The 20693-nt window shown below is 40.3% G+C and overlaps 3 protein-coding genes across 3 annotated transcripts in view; all 3 read right to left on the bottom strand.

The window, feature by feature from the left end:
- ncapd3 (non-SMC condensin II complex, subunit D3) overlaps positions 1 to 3932 on the bottom strand; it is a 73912-nt gene extending 69980 nt beyond the window's left edge. The window contains 2 exon segments of the mRNA XM_020623432.1: positions 2132 to 2304; positions 3556 to 3932. Of these exon segments, the coding sequence (XP_020479088.1) occupies positions 2132 to 2304; positions 3556 to 3691 (309 nt within the window). The 5' untranslated portion in view covers positions 3692 to 3932.
- Positions 3933 to 6734: 2802 nt separating this feature from the next.
- LOC109973671 (calcium homeostasis modulator family member 2) lies at positions 6735 to 13411 on the bottom strand. Its single transcript, XM_020623433.1, has 3 exons — positions 13192 to 13411; positions 12335 to 12943; positions 6735 to 7218 (listed from the first exon to the last, which is right to left on the bottom strand). Exons 2-3 carry the CDS (start codon positions 12884 to 12886, stop codon positions 6805 to 6807), a joined length of 966 nt encoding a protein of 321 aa, XP_020479089.1. The 5' UTR covers positions 12887 to 12943; positions 13192 to 13411; the 3' UTR covers positions 6735 to 6804.
- A 4752-nt stretch (positions 13412 to 18163) lies between these two features.
- calhm3 (calcium homeostasis modulator 3) overlaps positions 18164 to 20693 on the bottom strand; it is a 5085-nt gene continuing 2555 nt past the window's right edge. Inside the window, exons 2-4 of the mRNA XM_020623418.1 lie at positions 19471 to 19598; positions 19219 to 19346; positions 18164 to 18614 (exon numbers count right to left, since the gene is read on the bottom strand). Of these exons, the coding sequence (XP_020479074.1) occupies positions 18165 to 18614; positions 19219 to 19346; positions 19471 to 19598 (706 nt within the window). The 3' untranslated portion in view covers position 18164. The remainder of the gene's footprint in view (positions 18615 to 19218; positions 19347 to 19470; positions 19599 to 20693) is intronic.

The following is a 20693-nucleotide window of genomic DNA, read 5'->3' as shown; positions in this document are numbered from 1 at the left end:
ATGTTTCTATATGCCACCATTACACATTACTAACTCTGTGTCTCCTCTCTCCCGTGGTGTGTCCTCTCTCTCTTTGTACCTTTCTGCAGGTTGCCCTGGCCCTGGAGCTCTATGTCTCTGACGAGCAGTCACCAGCCACATCGACCTGATCAGTGTTTGATTGTTGTGTCTTGTTGCTTTTCTTCTTTTGTCTCTCCTCTATCCACTCACCCCAACCGGTCGAGGCAGAAGGCCGCCCACCAAGAGCCGGGGTCTGTCGGAGGTTTCTTCCGTTAAAGGGAGTTTTTCCTCCCCACTGTCGCCAAGTGCTTGCTCAAGGGGGATTTGTTGGGTTTTCCCTATGTAATAATAGTGATAACAGTAAGGTCTAGACCTTACTTTGTAAAGTGTCCTGAGATGACTTTTGTTGTGATTTGGCGCTATACAAATAAAATTTGATTTGATTTGATTTAAACCCGATCAGCGCAGAATCAGACATCACAGAGTGATTGGCCAGTCACTGGTCAAGGCCGACCAAACTGAAAACCGGCCATTTCCCTCTCCACTAATCGATTGTTGCACCTCTTGATTTATCACCAATGTATCATTTGGGCCGTAGTTCTAACCTGTTTTAAGTAAGAATTAAAGAACCAAAGGAACAAAAACTGGAGGCTCTGATCTCGTAATTATGACTATGTGATCATTAAGAGATCCAAATAATTGTGTATTGTAATTGCATACTGCGTAGCTCAGACTGAGTTTCAAAGGTGTGAAAAAACCCCCAGGGGACTCCGACAAACCCACGCACACCCTTGTGGTGAAAAAGCTGGATCTGGTTCAAGTTTGGACACACTGCAGTGACATCAATCGGCAAAGGTGCACTGTTGACCAATCACCTACATGGAACAGCCAGAACATGGACACCCACGGGAAGAAGACTCTTTTGTTTACCTTGTTAGCATGAGATAATCACTGCTATTCACTCTCAAACTGTAGCCATAGTTAACACACTATAACAACACCCAAGTGTTTTCATTAGTTAGGGTACTGGATGTTAACAGTGTTTTTTTATCTATCCGTGCCAATATACTGGTGGTAGAATTGGTGCTAACACAGAGTAGGCTACATTACCAGCACAGCTAACCAAAACACAATGGAATCTTGCAAGCTGGAAACACAAATGAAGTCACGTCAACTTGTCATAACAGGACCGTAACATGCACGCCTGTAACACTCCCCCTGTAATGCCTCACTCCCTCTTGACCAACATAGCCCCTTGCAGTGTTTCTTCAACCATTCATTTGTCAAATAGTTCACAGTAAATATTGAATAGCCTTTTAACTGGAAATGCCAATCCCTAGTTAATATAGCTCAATTGCATTTATATATTGACAGCCATGAGCTCCCACCCTTTCTCTGATTGGTTAAGAGTTGCATCCTGGTCAGAAACTTTTAGAAGGGAATATCTCTGCACTGCTGCCAGGCTGTTTGATGAGTCTGTAGTCACAGGAGCCTTCAACAGCAACTCTCCCCATTAAGATAAGTTCTGGGGAATGTTTCTAATAAAAATATTTGAATAATGTTACTTAATGTAGCTTTAACCCACCTGACCCAGGGTTTGTTTAAACATCTAGTGTGAACAGTCATGTCATGCCCAAGTGAATGAACATACAGTTTGAGCAGCAAAGTCACAAATTCCAGGTCCAATTAAAACATATAATGTAACTTCACACATTTTACACAATCAAGAAAAAAAAAAAAACACATAGGCTGTCGGAAAACCCTGTTGGCAGAAGTAATAAGACCAATACTACCACTATTAACAATAATTATAATAACTTTCTAAAAAAAAATCTAAAGTATTCTATAATGTTAAGTCTATGCATGCACATTTTTGTGCACTAGGAAGAAGATGAAATCAAGGATAGTGTATTAAGTAGAAAAGCACTCTATAAACATACAAGGTGATTTAGAATAATAAAAATGTTAAATATACACAACTAAGTTCACGGATTAAATCATAATAAACTGCCAGTATAGCACTTTCCTTGTAATAAAAGAAATCCTATACAAAGCAAAAATACTAACATACAAATAATAATAATATTCCTTGCATTACTGTTCCACAGAGCACAGGACAGTTCACTCTTACCTCTACAGCGCCATCTCTGCCTGCAGACCACTGTTGGTTAGCATCAGGGACCAGTAAACACTGGCACAGTTTTCGGAAGGCCTTGTCCCCACTGACTACAAGTTCTTCTTCTATGGTGTCATCCAGTGGTTTTCTCTCAGTGAAATCTGAGTCCCAAACTGCGTCCACCCAGTCTGGAAATCACATTGTTTATCAAATTACCTGAAGTGATGCAACAGAACAACAGACCTGATTTCACCTAGAAAGAGAACTGCTAAAAATAGGGCTGCATGAAGTGATTATTTTCATCATCTATTAATTTGCCTAATACCGTCTAGCTTTACCAATGAATTTTTTGCTGTAAGATGTCAGCAAAACAAAAAGTATCTCAGAGCCCAGGGCTTTATTTTGTCATTTTATTCTTCTAATAGTAATATTTTTTGCTTCAAAAGTTACTGAAACATTTATCAATTAACAAAATAGTTGCAAATTTATTGTTGTAATTGATAAATTGAGACAGTCAACACACAAATGTGCCAAAGAATGGAAGAGCATTCATATAGAAGCTCATTATATGAGTAAAATTATATTTATCCATAATTTTGCCCCAAAGAGGGGAGTGTCAGGCCATGCTGTCATAAATCTTCACAGCCCCACAGTAAACAACACCATTTTCCAGGCCTAACCTACCCTTAACACAAAGAATACACACACGTGTGCGCCAAATTTTAGTTTATCTGTTAGCTCCTATTTTGCAAGTGTTGGAAATGAGAAGACATTTTAACAAAAAAAAAGCCAGGAGATGAAGGTATGCACCAACTTATAAAATGGATAATAAGGCGCCTTTACTGCACAGTTTGAGTTATTGAAGTAGGATATCTTACTAAGGACGTAAGTACAATAACGAATGTGTTTTTAACATTGAAGTACACTTGATCGAGACGGGAACAAGCTAGTAACCGTGGATATATTACAGAAATTGCAATAATACCTCACTGAAACCAGGCGAGCCTGGTGTTTACGGCAAAAGGGTACGAGTGTCCCCGTAAGGATCTAATCAGTTTACGGTTAAATCACCGGTGTTAGTGCTCTTTTGACGACTCCAGTTAAAACAAACCTAACGTAAATAATTAACATGATGTATGATTAGAAAGGTAAGGCATTAAACTTCACCCTTACACAGTTAGCGTTACGATAACTGTAAGCATTCAAGGATTGTTTATATTAGTGGTTAAAGTAAAATTGTAATGATGGTAACGTAATTTCGGCTGTTCCAATTAACATTATGTCAGGGACTTCGTGCCGAACTCCTTTTATGAGCCTGCCAATTCAGTTGTTAAGCCTTGGTAACGTTTGAAGACGACTATATTACACTACCATATTTTTCTGGTAATTCAAAATAACAGAATAATTATGCGTACAACATACACAAAACATAACGATACCTTCTGGGATTTCATTTAACTTCAAACACTGCAACGCTGACATTAACTCCATCTTGTTTCTGCTTTGAATTGGCCCGCCAGAAAAATAACTCAGTCTTCTTCGTCTTTCTCTTTGGGGTTTTATAGCAGTCGGCATCCTTCATGTTGCGCTACTGCCACCTTCTGTCTTTGGTCTTCGCCAATGTCCCATTTCTTTTTATTACATTAATTAGCCCGGTTGTCCTCAAATTTTTACCTCAGTTTCTCAGACATCTTCTGCCTTGTCCACTATACAATGAGGTCATGACAGCCATTTATTCGCGCCTCTCCTGTCAAATCTGCCACCTGTGATTGAAGTGTAGCCGCACGTCTTCTTCTTCTTCTTCTTCTTCTTCTTCTTCTTCAGCTGTTTTTAATGGCGGTTGGCAACCAGCTTTAGGTGCATTACCGCCACCTTTCAGACTGGAGTGTGGATCAGAACGGTCCCTACCTACTACCACACCTAAATAACCCCACTCAGTTCACCTTATATTATCTTGTGTAACCCTGTGCCCTCTAAAAACCTAATAAATGTTCTGTATTTTATATCCCTTGACCTTTGTCCCAACACCTCCGGTAAACTAAAGTTCATTCCACCTCTTGAAACGGTATTTTTAAATAATTACCTCTCCCGCCTGAACCTGGGACAGCTCATTAAAACATGTTCCACTGTTTCTTGTACTCTATATATCTCACATTCCCCTGTAGTGTGCTTCTTGATTAACTTCAATGTACAATTTAAACCAGTATGCCCAAATCTCAATCTTGATACCATATCTTCTTTCTTTCTATTTCCAGTACTTCCTCTCATTTCTCCTACTTTCCTTTGAATGTTATAATAGAACCTACCTTTGCCATCTTTGTCCCACAGTTCTTGACATTTTTCTTTCAGTTTCCTTTTAATCAAACTCTTTACCTCAGTCTTACTATAGCTTACTTCCACACAAACATTTCATTTTTTTAGCGCAGCCTTTGCAAATTTATCTGCTAATTCATTTCCTTCAACCCCAGTATGTGCTGGTATCCAAACTAGCCTAATATCTATTCCAGCCCTCTGATATCCGAATAGTATACAAGCTATTTCCAGTATTATGTCTTGCCTTGAGTCTGACTGGATGTTTTGAATACTCACTAAAGAACTGCTGGAATCTGATCCAGTGAGTACTTTCAATGGTTTAAGTACCCATTCTAATGCTAGTACAATAGCTAGCAATTCTCCTGTGTATACTGAGAGATTATCACTGGTCCGTTTATTTGATTTCACATGTAATTCCAGTATAATGAATGCTGAACCAATTTTACCATTCACTGTCTTAGATGCATCTGTATATATTTTAAGAAATCCTGCATACTTTTTATTTATATATCCAATTACTTCATGTTGTGTCACACTGTCATTCTTCTCTATTTCTACAAAAGCTCATACCTATATTTACTTCCACAAACATCCAAGGTGGGATCACAGATAATGGAACAGTAGGACTTATTTTTTTGTCCTCCAAGCTTGCCTCACTAATTTTACCTTCTATCATCCATCCAAAACTCCTCTGCTGACCTTTCTCTTTTTCTTGACAAGTTTCCAGTAGTCTTTTTGCGGGGTAACCCCCTTTGTGCCCTTTTAGGTTAGCCCAATAAGTTAGTGCCAATTGTGTTCTTCATAAGGCCAGAGGTAATTCACCCATTTCCACCTGTAGGGCCGAAACTGGTGTTGTCTTCATGGCTCCACAGCACAGTCTTAAAACTTGATACTGTATGATGTCCAGTCTGTTCAACAAGGTGTTACACACGGTGAGCTTATTAAGTGAAGTTTTCACTGCAAAGCCATATACAACACATCCAGTCAAGCATTTATCTAATGAATCCTAAATATACTCTACAGTGTTGAACGGCTAGCTCCCCAGTCTGCTCCTGCCAGACATCACATGATATTCAGTATCTTTTTACATTTTGCTATCAGTTTTTTAGAATATCTTTCCATGTCAATCTTTTGTCAAACCACACCTCCAGATATCAGGAGTTAAACGTTTCCAGTGGTACACCGTATATCTTTTGCTCTTTTGTTAGATTTCTTTTAGCAATAAAGAACTGTACCTGAACTAAGACCTTTTCAGTTCAGTTCAGTAGTTTATTGTCACTTTTATCATACATTTTCAGTATATATGGAAGCGAGATACCGTTCTCCCTTCATCATAATGCTCAACACACATCTGTAATAGTCACCCTTTTAAAACAAAGCAAAACAATCCACACATTAAAAACACAGTGACAGATTAAAAATGCATGATAAATTAAAAGTACAAAATCAGCATGGATATGGCAAGGTGCTAGATATATTGTATAAAGTACAGATATAAGAACCCTGATTGCAGTGTTAGGCAATTAGATTAAGTGCATGTGCATTTGTTCATCTCCTCCATTCCCTGGTGCTAACCAAAGAAATGGAGGGCAGCGTGTGTAGTTTATTCATTTTTTTCACAGTACTTTATACATACAGTACACACATGCTGTCTGTGTGTGTGTGGTTTGTTTGTTAAGCATCTTTCTGATTTTTCTAAAAGCATTTCCAATTTGAATTTAATAATTATTCCATATATAGGCCTACACAGTGCCTACAGTGGTGCATTTCTGAGATTCTGCACAAACCTGTAAAAGCAGTAGACTATATGCATTCATTTATTCATTCATTCAACATATAGGCTACATCACCATGACAATATTAAAATAAACCAGAACTCCCGAAAGGAAGAAGAAAAAACAAAGGGTGCATTAATTCTAAAATAAAAAGGGAACATTTAGGGTAAAGGCAGATTCTGTGGTCTCAAGCTTTTTAATGACTGCTTTTATCTGTTATTATTCAAATAAGCATTGCAAGGTAGGTCTAAAGTGGAGTAGCCTAGTATTTGGGATATATGGTCCTGTACAAAGACAAATTTTATACACCAAATCATAAAAAGTTGGGACAGTATGTAAAATCTAAATTAAAACTGAAAATAGTGATGTGTAAATCATCTATGTCTTGTATTACATTGAAAACAATACAGCAGCACAGTATTTGATGTGATACCTCATCAGTTTTATTCTGTGTTCAAAATAAACACACTTAATAAACTCACTTCAGTTCTGATGCCTACAACACAGCGTCTACAAGTAGATAGCGGCCGAGCACTTCATTTGAAGTATAATGACATCTTCCTAGTCCCAGTCATTGAGCCAAAGTACTGAAGAAAACTTTCAACTAAGCATGTCCATTTCTTTCTCCATGGCCTCCATGTTATTCTCCAGGCTGTATGTGGCCCATTTGTTGAGCCTGCTGTACAGAGGCAGCCCATTCTTCTCCCTGTAGAGGTAGACACCAGTCACTCTGTTCCAGTTAGTGCTGCAAATAGGACGAGCACTCTGGTAGTCAGCCAGCAGCTCTTTCTCTTCCTTCTCCAGTGCCACAAAGCCAAAAAAGCTCTTAACACTCTCTGCAGCCAGGAGGCGGGCATGGACAGCTGCCGTGCGTTGGAAGAGGATGTTTTCATTATTGCGGTATTGGGACCAGTAGTCCTCCTGCTGGTAGCTAAGAGGAGAACAGCAGCGCTTCACACACTGCATCAGGAACACCATCACAGACATTCCTGCCACCAGAAGCCAGCCTATTAGCTGAAAAGAATGAACAGTCACCAAGTCAGCACCTTAAGTAATGAATCATTTACTTTTGTGTTCACTGTTTTTTCTACCTGTGTACTTGTAAATTCTCAATCTTTCAACAATGGCAACACATGTATAGGACATATACATGACATACTGTACCTTCATAAGGCACCTGCTATTATCAATCACTCATTACATGTGTCTGTAACATCACCATCAAATGTCAGAAAGATCTTTTGTGTTCAAAGCTGAAACTGTCATGGCTACAGCTAATTCATAGAATAACGGAGAGGATTCAGCACCTAGTTATACACACTCGGTTGAGAATGTTTCTCAAATATTATTTACAGTCAATTCATAAACTTTTGTGCATCTTCATTGTCACATTTTAGGTCCTGGATTTGTTTATTGTAGCTAAACACATGTAGAAGCAGGAAATAACCAAGCTCCATCAAATTGAAGAGAAAAAAAGATGCATGTCAAGCCAAGTCAGGATGCTTTCCTTTGAAAACTATAACTCTCAACAGCTCCAAAGGCCCTTACGCCCCTTTCAGACATGGTAGCCATGGATTTACAGACTACATGTAGCCATGTAGCTGTTGTTTTTTTTTCCTTTCAGACATAGAGTTGTTGCATGCAAAGTTCCCGGCAAAGTTTTGTTCAAACACAGCAGGACCTAGCTAGGTACAGCCACAACATTTATGTGATATCCAACATCACACAAGCTAGATGCAAAGCAATTTTCCCAGCTGTTAGCACACACTGCTAAACCATATCTTCTCTGTACCAGTTTAAAATAAACTTTGTACCAGCTAGTGATGTTATGTTCTTTTTATATTTGTGCACCAATTTTACTGCCTGCCTTAAATACACTCCACTGAGAGAGAGAGAGAAAGCAGTGATGGCTGAGTGAGCTGAATGAACTGAGGGAGGGCAAATTGAGAGAAAGCAGTGATGGCTGAGTGAGCTTGAGAGTGAATGAACTGAGGGAGTGCAAATGTGTATTAACTTTATTAGCAATCTGGTTCATTATTTTCTATCTCCACTGACATTGCGATTAGTTCTAGTATTTTCAAATTCAAATTTTATTTGTATAGCACCAAATCACAACAAAAGTCATCTTAGGGCACTTTACAAACTAAGGTCTAGACCTTACCATTATCACTGCTATTATAGAGGAAAACCCAACCAATCCCCCTTGAGCAAGCACTTGGCGACAGCAGGGAGGAAAACCTCCCTTTAATGATAGAAATCTCCAACAGACTCAGCCTTCTTCAAGGTTCTAGTCTTGTACAGGCTAGAAAGATCATTGAAATGAGTTCCAACAATCTTACCGCACTCTATAACAATACTTTGTAATCTGCTCCTGCAGTGAATCAGAAAAAACATAGCATGCAAGTATGTCTGACATAGCACCGTCATCATCTTGAGCATGCCCTTACTAGCAATCTGACCACACATAGCTGAAAAGAATGTAAGCAGCTATTTGACTAGTTCGGACCAGGTAAGATTTCCAGTCACACCTTGCCAGCTACATAACTCAGGGATTTGTTCAGACATGATGCATAGAAGTGAAATAGCACCCAGAGAGTTAAATGGTCTTATACTTGCATAGCACTTTTCTGTGCATTGCAGCACACTCAAAGTGCTTTCACACTATTTGGCCATTCACCTATTCACACTCACACACTGGTGTTATCACCGGGAGCAACTGGGGGTTCAGTGTCTTGCTCAAGGACACTTCGACATGTTGACTAAACAAACCACTAATCCTCCAGTTAGGAAACAACCTGCTCTACCTCCTGAGCCACAGCTACCCCCCAGCTAAGAGATGGCTAAGAGTTCATGTCTGAAAAGGGTTTAAATTACTCAAAATGTGTTAAAATTTTAAAGGATTGTAAATGTAAAATTTGAAAGCTTTGTGCTCAAAATGTGCACAGCTTCAGTATTCTCATAGTGAGGTTGTTAGACCCCATGTGGTTTGTTTGTTTTTATTTGTTGTGTACAGTATGCTCAATATGTTTTTGCTCCCCCCAACAAGTTACATAAAAATGATATGAGAGATTTAGGCCTAAATCTGGCAGTTTCAGATTTGGTAGAAGTTGTATATTTAACCTCTGACTGAGCTGGAGTAGTCCACTTAGGCTGAATATATGGTGGACCAACATGATGATGAATTAACAAAAAAAGTTAATCATTGAGCTTTAGAGGTGTTGGTAGGTGTATATGTGAACTGTGGACAGATCCAGGCTAACCATCTCCCCTCAGTCTTTAGGCTAAGCTATATGGTATTGATCCTCTCACTTAACTTTTGTTAAAAAAGAAGAAGAAGAAAAACAGTTATTTATTCTTTAATGGTTTTGGTTTTAAATTAAAAACCAAATTACATTAAATAAAAATAATAAATCCAAATACTAGTTAAATATTCACAAGAGTAAACTGTAATAAATTCAAGTTAAGTTTGACATTTAATTGGATTAAAATTGTTTAGCCTACTTTAATAAGTGCCGTGTGATTGGACCCAAATGCAAGACAGTCAGTAAGTAAAAAAACTTTATTGCAGGGTATGAGACTGGGGCAAAGCCAGACCACAGTGAGTTCCATACAGCTCAAGCTTGTGGTCTTAAATTTGGACAGGTAGACCAAGAGGAGCTCGTGGTGGCAGCCAGAGGCCAGCATCAAGGAGCCCCAGGGGGAGGCGAGGAGGACTGCAGATGGTGGTTTAAGAGGAACAGGCGGGTATTTTTAGGTGTGTCCAGAGGAGGACTGGGCCTCATACAATGGACAAGCAATATGTAGTATGTAGCTTCTTATAAATATTTTGGTTTTTATGTTGATGAACATGTGATGTTTGAAAATGTAAAGCTCATTACAAGCCTTAAAGTTTCCTGTCAAACTGAAATGCCATTTTAGCTCAGCTGTTGAAGGCATTTGCAAATGTGCTACCAACTTCCCTAGGCAGCCAGTAACTGTTATTCTTATTTGAAAAAACAGGCTTGCTGTTATTACACCCTGGGTGCACATATGTAGAAGCTAAAAAGTCCACACATTGAACATAGGAACACACACGTCGGAATACAATTGACTGATTGCTTCTGACTGCTATGTTAAGTAAAAATAGGAACATAAAAATAAACTTTTATGTGACTCACAAATACTATGAAGCATTTCTGCACATGTGTATGTTGGATAAATTCTTGCAGCAGATTGTTTCACAATTAGAGGGCCCTTTTGGAAACAAGGCCTGGGACAATTGCGTCGGTGTTCCTTTAATGTCAGCAGCCCTAATTCTACAGTAGGAGCAAATGACATACAGTGGGTATGGAAAGTATTCAGACCCCCTTAAATTTTTCACTCTTTGTTATATTGCAGCCATATGCTAAAATCATTTAAGTTCATTTTTTTCCTCATTAATGTACACACAGCACCCCATATTGACAGAAAAACACATTGATTATACTGATTGGACGTGATTAGGAAAGCCACACACCTGTCTATATAAGACCCTACAGCTCACAGTGCATGTCAGAGCAAATGAGAATCATGAGGTCAAAGGAACTGCCTGAAGAGCTCAGAGACAGAATTGTGGCAAGGCACAGATCTGGCCAAGGTTACAAAAAAATTTCTGCTGCACTTAAGGTTCCTAAGAGCACAGTGGCCTCCATAATCCTTAAATGGAAGACGTTTGGGACGACCAGAACCCTTCCTAGAGCTGGCCGTCCGGCCAAACTGAGCTATCGGGGGAGAAGAGCCTTGGTGAGAGAGGTACAGAAGAACCCAAAGATGACTGTGGCTGAGCTCCAGAGATGCAGTCGGGAGATGGGAGAAAGTTGTAGAAAGTCAACCATCACTGCAGCCCTCCTCCAGTCGGGGCTTTATGGCAGAGTGGCCCGACGGAAGCCTCTCCTCAGTGCAAGACACATGAAAGCCCGCATGGAGTTTGCTAAAAAACACCTGAAGGACTCCAAGATGGTGAGAAATAAGATTCTCTGGTCTGATGAGACCAAGATAGAACTTTTTGGCCTTAATTCTAAGCGGTATGTGTGGAGAAAACCAGGCACTGCTCATCACCTGTCCAATACAGTCCCAACAGTGAAGCATGGTGGTGGCAGCATCATGCTATGGGGGTGTTTTTCAGCTGCAGGGACAGGACGACTGGTTGCAATCGAGGGAAGGATGAATGCGGCCAAGTACAGGGATATCCTGGACGAAAACCTTCTCCAGAGTGCTCAGGACCTCAGACTGGGCCGAAGGTTCACCTTCCAACAAGACAATGACCCTAAGCACACAGCTAAAATAATGAAGGAGTGGCTTCACAACAACTCTGTGACTGTTCTTGAATGGTCCCGCCAGAGCCCTGACTTAAACCCCATTGAGCATCTCTGGAGAGACCTGAAAATGGCTGTCCACCAACGTTTACCATCCAACCTGACAGAACTGGAGAGGATCTGCAAGGAGGAATGGCAGAGGATCCCCAAATGCAGGTGTGAAAAACTTGTTGCATCATTCCTAAAAAGACTCATGGCTGTATTAGCTCAAAAGGGTGCTTCTACTAAATACTGAGCAAAGGGTCTGAATACTTATGACCATGTGATATTTCAGTTTTTCTTTTTTAATAAATCTGCAATAATGTCAAACATTCTGTGTTTTTCTGTCAATATGGGGTGCTGTGTGTACATTAATGAGGAAAAAAATGAACTTAAATGATTTTAGCATATGGCTGCAATATAACAAAGAGTGAAAAATTTAAGGGGGTCTGAATACTTTCCGTACCCACTGTATATTAGACTGGAGGACTTGTTGGTATTATCACCTAAACATTTGAATTCATGACATACTCATTCATTTAATGTTATCTATTATAACCTTTCTGTGTCCTGAACAGCATCACAGACAGTTGAACATCTTGGAGTAAACTGTAAAAGTTACTGAGGTCCAGACCTCAATGGTGGCTACTACTGAGTGCTAATAACATCTATTGAACACTTAGGAGATAATTACTCATGTGAATTGGATTCGCTGTGGCGACCCCTAACAGGAACAGCCAAAACTATAGTAGAGTAGAACACTTAGGTGATAACACTAATACAGTCCTGTAAAAACAAATCATAAAATGCTCCACTACCTGAGATTCATATTTTAATCGCCGTTCAGTTTCAGCCAAGAAGCCATGCAGCTCCGCTGGAACACTTTGCTGACACGGAAATTTTGCCATGACCTCTGAACTCTGACCTGAGGGGAAGCCCTCCAATGTACCGGGGTCAATAAATTCACTGAGGGCACATGTGTATGCTTGTCCCTGCAGCAAAGAGATAACAACCCATGTCAGTGGGGCCACCACAGCTCGACCGAAGATACTTCCTAGCAGTGCAAAGGCTGCAGCTCCCGACAGCTTCCGACACTTTCTGAGCAGACACTCAGTCACAAGGTCCCAGGTGCTCTTGTTTATCATTATTCCTATGAGGAAAAACACCAGTGCTGGAACACCGATGGCAGCCAGGCCATAGCGGTAGTTCCTCCCAGAAGAACAAGGGCAGTCAAAAGCAAAAATATTGTATGCAGTCTGGCCAGCCACGGTTCCCAGAGCAATGAGACCATTGAAGATCATCACATCTTTACTCTTGAAGAAGAGGGACACAAACTTAAAGTTCTCTGTGATGAGTGCAGCTGCAGCCATGTTGGGTTTTTATGGTGAATAATACTGATAAGGTACTTGGTTTACAGCAACGTCAGGCTGCAGACAAACAGACAAGAGAAATAAATAAGAAACTAAGGGTTTAAGACAGATTTTTGTTTCAAACAAGCTTGCAGTAAGTTTTGTAACAACTGTTCTGTATGAATGGATCTAGTTTGCTGGCAGAATATGTGTTCCAAATACATCATGCTTTCATAAATGAATAAATAAAAAGAGACTGTTAATAGCCTCCTCAGATTGCAATTGAAAACAAAGAGTTACTATGAAATGCAGTCATGCAAACTCACGCTGTGGCTTATCCTGAAGTGGAATATGTGACTCAGTCTATATAAATCCATCCAATACAAGGACAACGAAAGAAAAACTGTTGAGTCCAAAACATAAAATCAGTGTGTTATGTGTAAGGATAAAAAGAGAGGTCCTGTTTTTGTGAGCAACTTTGAGTCCATATTAGCAGTCTGAGCACTAGTGATGACTCACAGTAAGGAACCGCCCTCCAGTTTCCTCCCAGTTTAAAAAAAGTACAAAATGTGGTATGTAAGTGAAAGCATGTGTTGGAGAACCCAGAGTAATGCGATAGCAAAGCAGGGCAGCTCAGGAACCCACCCATGTTTAAAACACACAATCAACAAGCCATTATATATGTTATATTTTTATATACTTTTTATTATATTTCTTTTCACTCACTGGTTGAAATGCCTTTAGATCTTAATGCCACTGTTTATCTACTTTATATTTCAGTTGTTTTGTTTGGCATTCAGTGTGGAGGGCAAAGTAAGAATTTCATTGTGCAGAGAAACACGTTTCCATACTGTGTATATGACAATAAACACTTTGAATCTTGAATTAAACTGCACTGAGTTTAAGGATAATTATTAATCCACATTAAATTTCAGTGAGAATTTTATAACATTTTTGGAAATGTCTTCTTGTCCAAGGGGATACAAATGAAAATTATTTGATTAACCAAACCAATGCAAGAACACCCAACACTTCAGGGACTGCTAAAACCTGAAAAGTGACAGTCACTATTTTGTCTACATGTAATACTGTTAAAGGCATGCTAAAAAGCAAGTGTGGACAGCCCCTCCTGTTTGAAACCCCACAAGAGACAGAATGACTGTAAACAATCAACCCTTAAACCTTTTGTAGTCATACTGTATCTATTGGGGTCATTTTTTTACTTGATCTTTGTTTTGTGTCTCTCTGTGGTTGTGTTGGGCAGCACAGTGGTTAGTGCTGTTGCCTCACAGCAAGAAAGTTCTGGGTTTGAGCCCAGGCCGACCTGGTGCCTTTCTGTGTTCTCCTCCTGCCTGCATGGGTTCTCTCTGGGTATGCCAGCTTCCTCCCACAGTCCAAAGCCATGCAGCTTAAATTGATTGGTGACTCTGAACTGTCCATGGGTGTGTGGGTTGTTTGTCTACATATCAGCCCTGTAATATACTAGTGACCTGTCCAGGGTGGACCCTGCCTCTCGCCCATTGTCAGCTGGGATTGGCTCTGAGGATTGACTCCCTTTTGGAACCTGCCTCAAGTGGCCATTCAAGGAACTGCAGGTTTTGGAACTTCTTCATCTTCATCTGCTTTATTTCTCAGCCACTGAGGTTGCCGTTTGAGTTAAACTAGCAAATCAACCACATACAGTATATAATATCCTGGCAGATACTGTCACAGCATTATCAAGAATTTTTTTTATCCCATTATGGCAAAATTCCAAATATTGTTACATCCTTAATATATAACAGTCACTTATACAGAGGCTCTGGCTCAGATCTCAACCGAGCTGAACTATGGGGAATGTCAGCGTGACCTGGTAGACAGTGCTCCCCGCACCATCATCAAAACATCAAGTGAGGGTAATTGTTTAGGAAAAATGTTGTTCATTCATTCATTAGATCATTGAACCAGGAGGCTTGTGATAGAACAGCACCTTAATTAGACACGATGGTGGGTTTTGGCCATGGCAGTGGTATGGTCCAACACACTGATCCAGGCCCAAATATTTCATGATCTTAACTGGAATCTTATATAGATACTGTGATTCAGGGTCTCCAGATGATGGACTTTGGTGATCCCATGACTTTTCTTCTCACACTGCCATGAAGCTAGCCTTTGTAATTTTCAGCTAAGTATCTTGGAGACAGGTAGGAAGGTGCTAGGTGTGTCATCTGGAAGGAGGAAAGAAGATAAAGAAATGTGGTGGTGGAACGAAGAAGTATAGGACAGCATTCAGAGGAAGAGGCTAGCTAAAAAGAAGTGGGACGTAGAAAGGACTGAAGAAAGTAAACAGGATTACAAGGAACTGCAGCGTAGAGTGAAGAGGGAGGTGGCAATGGTCAAACAGAAAGCATATGATGAGTTGTATGCCAGGTTAGACACAAGGGAAGGTGAGAAGGACTTGTACAGATTATCGAGACAGAGAGATAGAAATGGGAAAGATGTGCAACAGATAAGGGCGATTAAAGACAGAGATGGAAAGGTGCTAACAAGTGAGGAGAGTGTGCAGAGAAGATGGAAGGAGTATTTTGAAGAGCTGATGAATGAGGAAAAGAAGGTGAAAGGGAAAGAAGGGGGGGAGACGTGAATATTATAGAGCAGGAAGTAGCAAAGATTAGAAAGGATGAGGTGAGGAAGGCTCTGGATCTTTAAGAACAAGGGTGATGTGCAGAGTTGTAGCAACTACAGAGGTATAAAGTTGATGAGCCACACAATGAAGTTATGGGAAAGAGCAGTGGAAGCTAGGCTAAGAAAGGAAGTTGATATCTGTGAGCAGCATTATGGCTTCATGCCCAGAAAGAGCACTACTGATGCAATTTTTGCTCTGAGAATGTTAATGGAGAAGTATAGAGATGGTCGGAAGGAGCTGCATTGTGTCTTTGTGGATTTAGAGAAAGTGTACAACAGGGTGCCGAGAGAGGAGCTATGGTGCTGTGTGAGGATGTCAGGAGTGGCAGAGTTTAAGTATTTAGGGTCAAGAGTCCAGTGCGATGGGGAGTGTGGAAAAAGTGGGGACAAGGTCAGAGAGGCCAGATTGAGATGGTTTGGACATGTGCAGAGGAGGGATAGTGGTTATATTGGTAGAAAGATGGTGGAGATGGAGCTGCCAGGCAAGAGGTCAAGAGGAAGGCCAAAGAGGAGATATATGGATGTGCTAAAAGAGGACATGAAGTTAACTGGGGCAAGAGTAGAGGATGCCAAGGATAGAGTTAGGTGGAAACAGATTATTTGCTGTGGTGAACCCTAACGAGAACAGCCGAAAGTAGAAGATCTTGGATTTCCTTGAAATGTATGACAATATGTATAAATTAATAACATAAATTAACTTATATGAGGAATATGTTAGCAAACACTTGCTTATTCTATGTTCACCAGCTATTCTTGAACAGTGCCTGTCTTCTCTTTGCTGTTGACCTTACAGGGTACTGTGGCTTTTTCAGAGCTTCTTTCTGAAACCAGGTGCCTGCTGCTGGAAACCAAATGAGAGAGAAGCTGAAAACATTGAGCTAAAAGAGACTAAAATGCTCCAGAGTGCTGAGAGAAACTGCAGAACTGGAAGTAACTATGAGCAGCAGCTTACACACTTTTTTAGATTTATTTCTGCATGTTTAAAGAAAAGCAAAAGAAACGAAGTAGAAAGCAAATTTTTTTGTGAGTCTGTAAAGTTTGTTTGTTTTTAAATGGCCATTTGCATGTTTCCATCAACCTATGTGGGTGAGCTTCATATCAACAACCTGTATGCAAAATCAGGCAGCACCAACCCTTCCATATTCAAATGAGCTTTGCAGCATGATTTGGCGCTATAGGTAACAATTTTTAAAGTAATCTATGTGTACACATTTGGTTGTACAAAACATGTTATGCTTTTATTGTTCCATTTTGTTGTCTTTGAAGTATTCAATGCAGGAAATTTAGTCACTACGACCACTGTCTCTTCTCAGAGATCCATTTTGGTGTCAAATGTGCCCAGTCTTTCTCCATCTGTCCACTGGCTACTGATTTTGATCTTGTGTTCAGACAGCACACCTTGGGGTCTCTGTGAGCCAATAACTTGAGAAATAGATAATTCAAATGCTGCATCATCATAAAGACTGAACACAGGCAAATAGGATTTGTACAGAGACATCTGTGGGACTGTTCTTTTTTTAATATGTGTATATATTTTTAATATAAGTATTTAAGGTTCACAGCACATTGTTAAGATGATTAAATAGGACATTCACCACATCTAACATCAAATAGCATCTTTGAACAGAGAGAATTTACCCTTGCTGTCCACAAAGAGCTACCTGTTATCATATGACCAATAGTTCACAATTCAGTCCTGTGATGACACTTATGCTAGCTCCATTTGACAAATGAAGACTGCAGAATGTAGATGAAAGCTCTGTATCATTAATAACTGGATATCAGTCTGATTTCAGCAAAGCTTACTGCTAAGCAAAGATATCTTACATCTAATATGTCCATTGTCAGAACCTAACGAGCATTACATCCTGTGCTGCCCTTATCTGCCACCTGGCATAATCCCACGTTTCTCCCTCTCTCACAGCTGAGCAGAGGGCATGAAGGATCACTCCATACTACAACAATCAGCCAGTAACACAGACTGTATGAGCAGTTTATCAAACAGCTATTGAACAAGCAGAACATAAACTTACAGAAATGTGATGTCTACCCCACTTTGCCTGTGGTCCACTTACTGAGGTTGCAGTTTTATCTCTAAAGCAACAGGTAAAGTCCTCATTTTACCTCTAAACCTGCAAGTGGTTTAGTACTACCTCTTGAGGGGTGCCAAATTTTAGCTCCCGAATGCACCTACAAAGAACGTGGGGGACAATGGAAACAAACCCAGAACCTGTGATGAGCGTTACTCAGCTCAACATGTTTTGGTAGGTTCCGATGATGGAAAACCCATAGTAACTGTACTGAGGATCATGACATACTTCATGTTGCAACCACATACCAATGATTATGTCCTAGACATCAGCAGGGTGGGCCTTCCGTATTGTTTCAGTTTTATCAATTCACAGTCATGAATCCATGGCCCAGGATGTAAACAGAAGCATCTCTTCACAGGCTTGGTTGATGTGCAAATGGCATTAGGTTCGCATAACTGGTCTTGACAAATACAGTACATGAAACTTTTATGGACTGTATAACACTCACAGCAGTTCACTTGGTTAGGAACCGAAACACACATGTTACAGTTCTGTGAAACTTCAACCAGTTCCTATTGGAAACCGGTTCTTGATTCCCAACCCTAGACATCACTGTATAAAGTCTTCCCTTTACAGTCCTTCCAGGTAACACACATTCTGGGCCTGTGGGCAATCCTGGTCACGTTCAGTTCAGGTTTACTGTAGTACCACTTGTTGAGCAACTGGTCCATCTGCTCTTGCTTGGTTATCCCATGAAGTCTCTCCTCTTCTTCATCCTCCCATTCCTCTCCAAAGTTGGTGATGAAGGGCGGGTGGGGAAGACAGAGAATGGTGTCCTCTCTCATGTCCTCAAAGAACTGCACCACACATTTCCGGGCAAAGTCACGAGCATGTAGGATGCAGGTTTCGTCAAAAAGCTTCTGCTCCAGATCGAGGTAGTTGCTCCAGTAGCGCGTCTGCAGGAAGGTGGCGTGATCGTCAAAACAAGGCTTGATGAGGCGTGCCATTGCTCCCAGCACAATCAGGAAGAAAAGGATGGACCAGCCAACTGCCTAGACAGGGTGAGAAACGTTAGCTACACAAGCACCAGTAAAGTGGAAAATAGAGCATGGGAGCAGTGTTAGCCATGTAAAACACAATACTGCCAGTAACAACGCAGAAACATGATTTATGTCCATGACTTCAAAGCGTGCAGGAAAGCTTTGCCACATGCCTATGGCATTGTATGGTTTTTTTATGCTATACTATATTAACCATATTGTGATTTTTTTATTTCATTTTTCATATACGGTACATTTGTCATGTTTGCTAATTTTGCCCCATAATAAGTAACTACACATTAAGGCTGGAGGGCTGTGCTTGCTCATATTAGGTGTTTTGGAGTTGTTTCTATATGTAAATTCACCTCTAATTGTGTAAGTACAGGGATATAGAACAGATCAGAGTCATAATTTTTCACTGAGTGAACTTGTGTGTGTCCAACTTTGATAAACACCAGTTTGTCTGTATGCATGCTTTGATAAATGAGGCCCTAGGTGTTTGGAACAAATGACAAACCGCCTTGATCTGACAGAGCATTACAGTTCCACTGAATGAAGGCCTTTATAGACTAAAAGTAGAAAGATGTACTTGCATGCTGAAGGTGTAACAATTTACCTGTGAATAGCAGCGAATGTAACGAGAAACTGCTTTGTGGAAAGAGGTGTTGTTGAAGATAACATCCTCCTTACAGGGCACCTTGGCCATGATTTTGATTACATCCAGATCTGTACTGTTGGGAAAGCCTGAGGAAACATATCACATGGTGCAGCATACAAACTGACACCTGTGCACTATAGCATGGAGTGTAGTGATAATATTTATTGAATATATATTTCTCTATGTAGAATGTTACATGTTTGCAGATACCTGAGAAAAGTGTAGGGTCTACACTGACACTGAAGGCACAGATAAAGATCTTTCCATCTAGCAGAGTGACCAGGAGCCACACCATTGGGGCCAGTAAGGCCCTCTGGAGCATGGCTGAGAACAGGTACCTGCAGGAAGACATAAGACCAGATCTCATCCTTGCATTTTCTACAGCTTCACCTTTAGATTATAAATGATCTAAATAGATAAATAGCTATAAAGAAAAACTGTTGCTTATTATCAGCAGCATAGACTGACAAAATACATAGACTACAGTCATTAGTTTGCTCTATTGTCTATAGTGCATAATGAATTCTGGATTTAAAGAAATACAGTACTTAGAGTACAGTACTAAAGGCAGAGTCAGGACTTAGTTAGCCTAACTTAAGTTTAAGAATGGAAGCAAAGTGAGACAGCTGGCCTGACTCTCTCCAGCACCTCTCAGCGCACTAATTAACATATTTGTTTAATCTTTCAGTTTCAGTGGGAACAGTGTTGTTGGTCTGTTGTTGTTGGTCAAAGTCTGGAGTTATTTTTGTTGTGGCTCTTTTCAGGATAGATCGTAAGTTAACATGGATCTGTGACTGGCTTTGTTGATGTTCATGATGCTGAACGTCTGCTCACACACATAGGTCGAGCCAAACAATGCCAGCATTTTCTATGCCGTCCTCTGGAGGTTTGGAAACGTGGCTTCGTTAAGTGAAGCATAAAAGTAATTCAGTTTAAGAGAGTTGAACTTTGCCTTTAAAACGGAGTCAGACTGAAGATCTATTAGTTCCAATTGCAGCTCCTGTGGTGCTGATTCAGGGTCTTGTGACAGGGGACAGGACACCAGCTGAAGGGAATTGTCATTTTTTTCAGCTCATTCATGTGTGAAAAAATGTCCACAGCAAACGCAAAGCCACAAAGCCAGTTCTTGTTGCTCAGCTCAGGAAATTCGTCGGATTTCCCCATTAACTCCAAAAATGTGCTAATCTCCTCTTTGAGCTCAAACACTCGTTGAAACACATTGCCCAAACTTAAACAGCAGACACGAGAGTGGTAAAATAAGTCCTGGTGATCCCCATTGGTTTCCTCCAGGAACGTAATGAACTGATGGTGCTGAAGTCCCCTTGCTCATATACAGTTAACAAGTTTTACAACTGGATTCACAACATGATTAAGCTGCAATACAGACTTGCACAGATATTCCTGATGAATGATGCAGTGATCTACCATCTACT

This window comes from Monopterus albus, unplaced genomic scaffold, assembly GCF_001952655.1.
Source record: "Monopterus albus unplaced genomic scaffold, M_albus_1.0 scaffold299.1, whole genome shotgun sequence".
NCBI lineage: Eukaryota > Metazoa > Chordata > Actinopteri > Synbranchiformes > Synbranchidae > Monopterus > Monopterus albus.
Note: the sequence above shows the minus strand (reverse complement) of the source record. Positions and strands in the feature narration are given on the sequence as shown.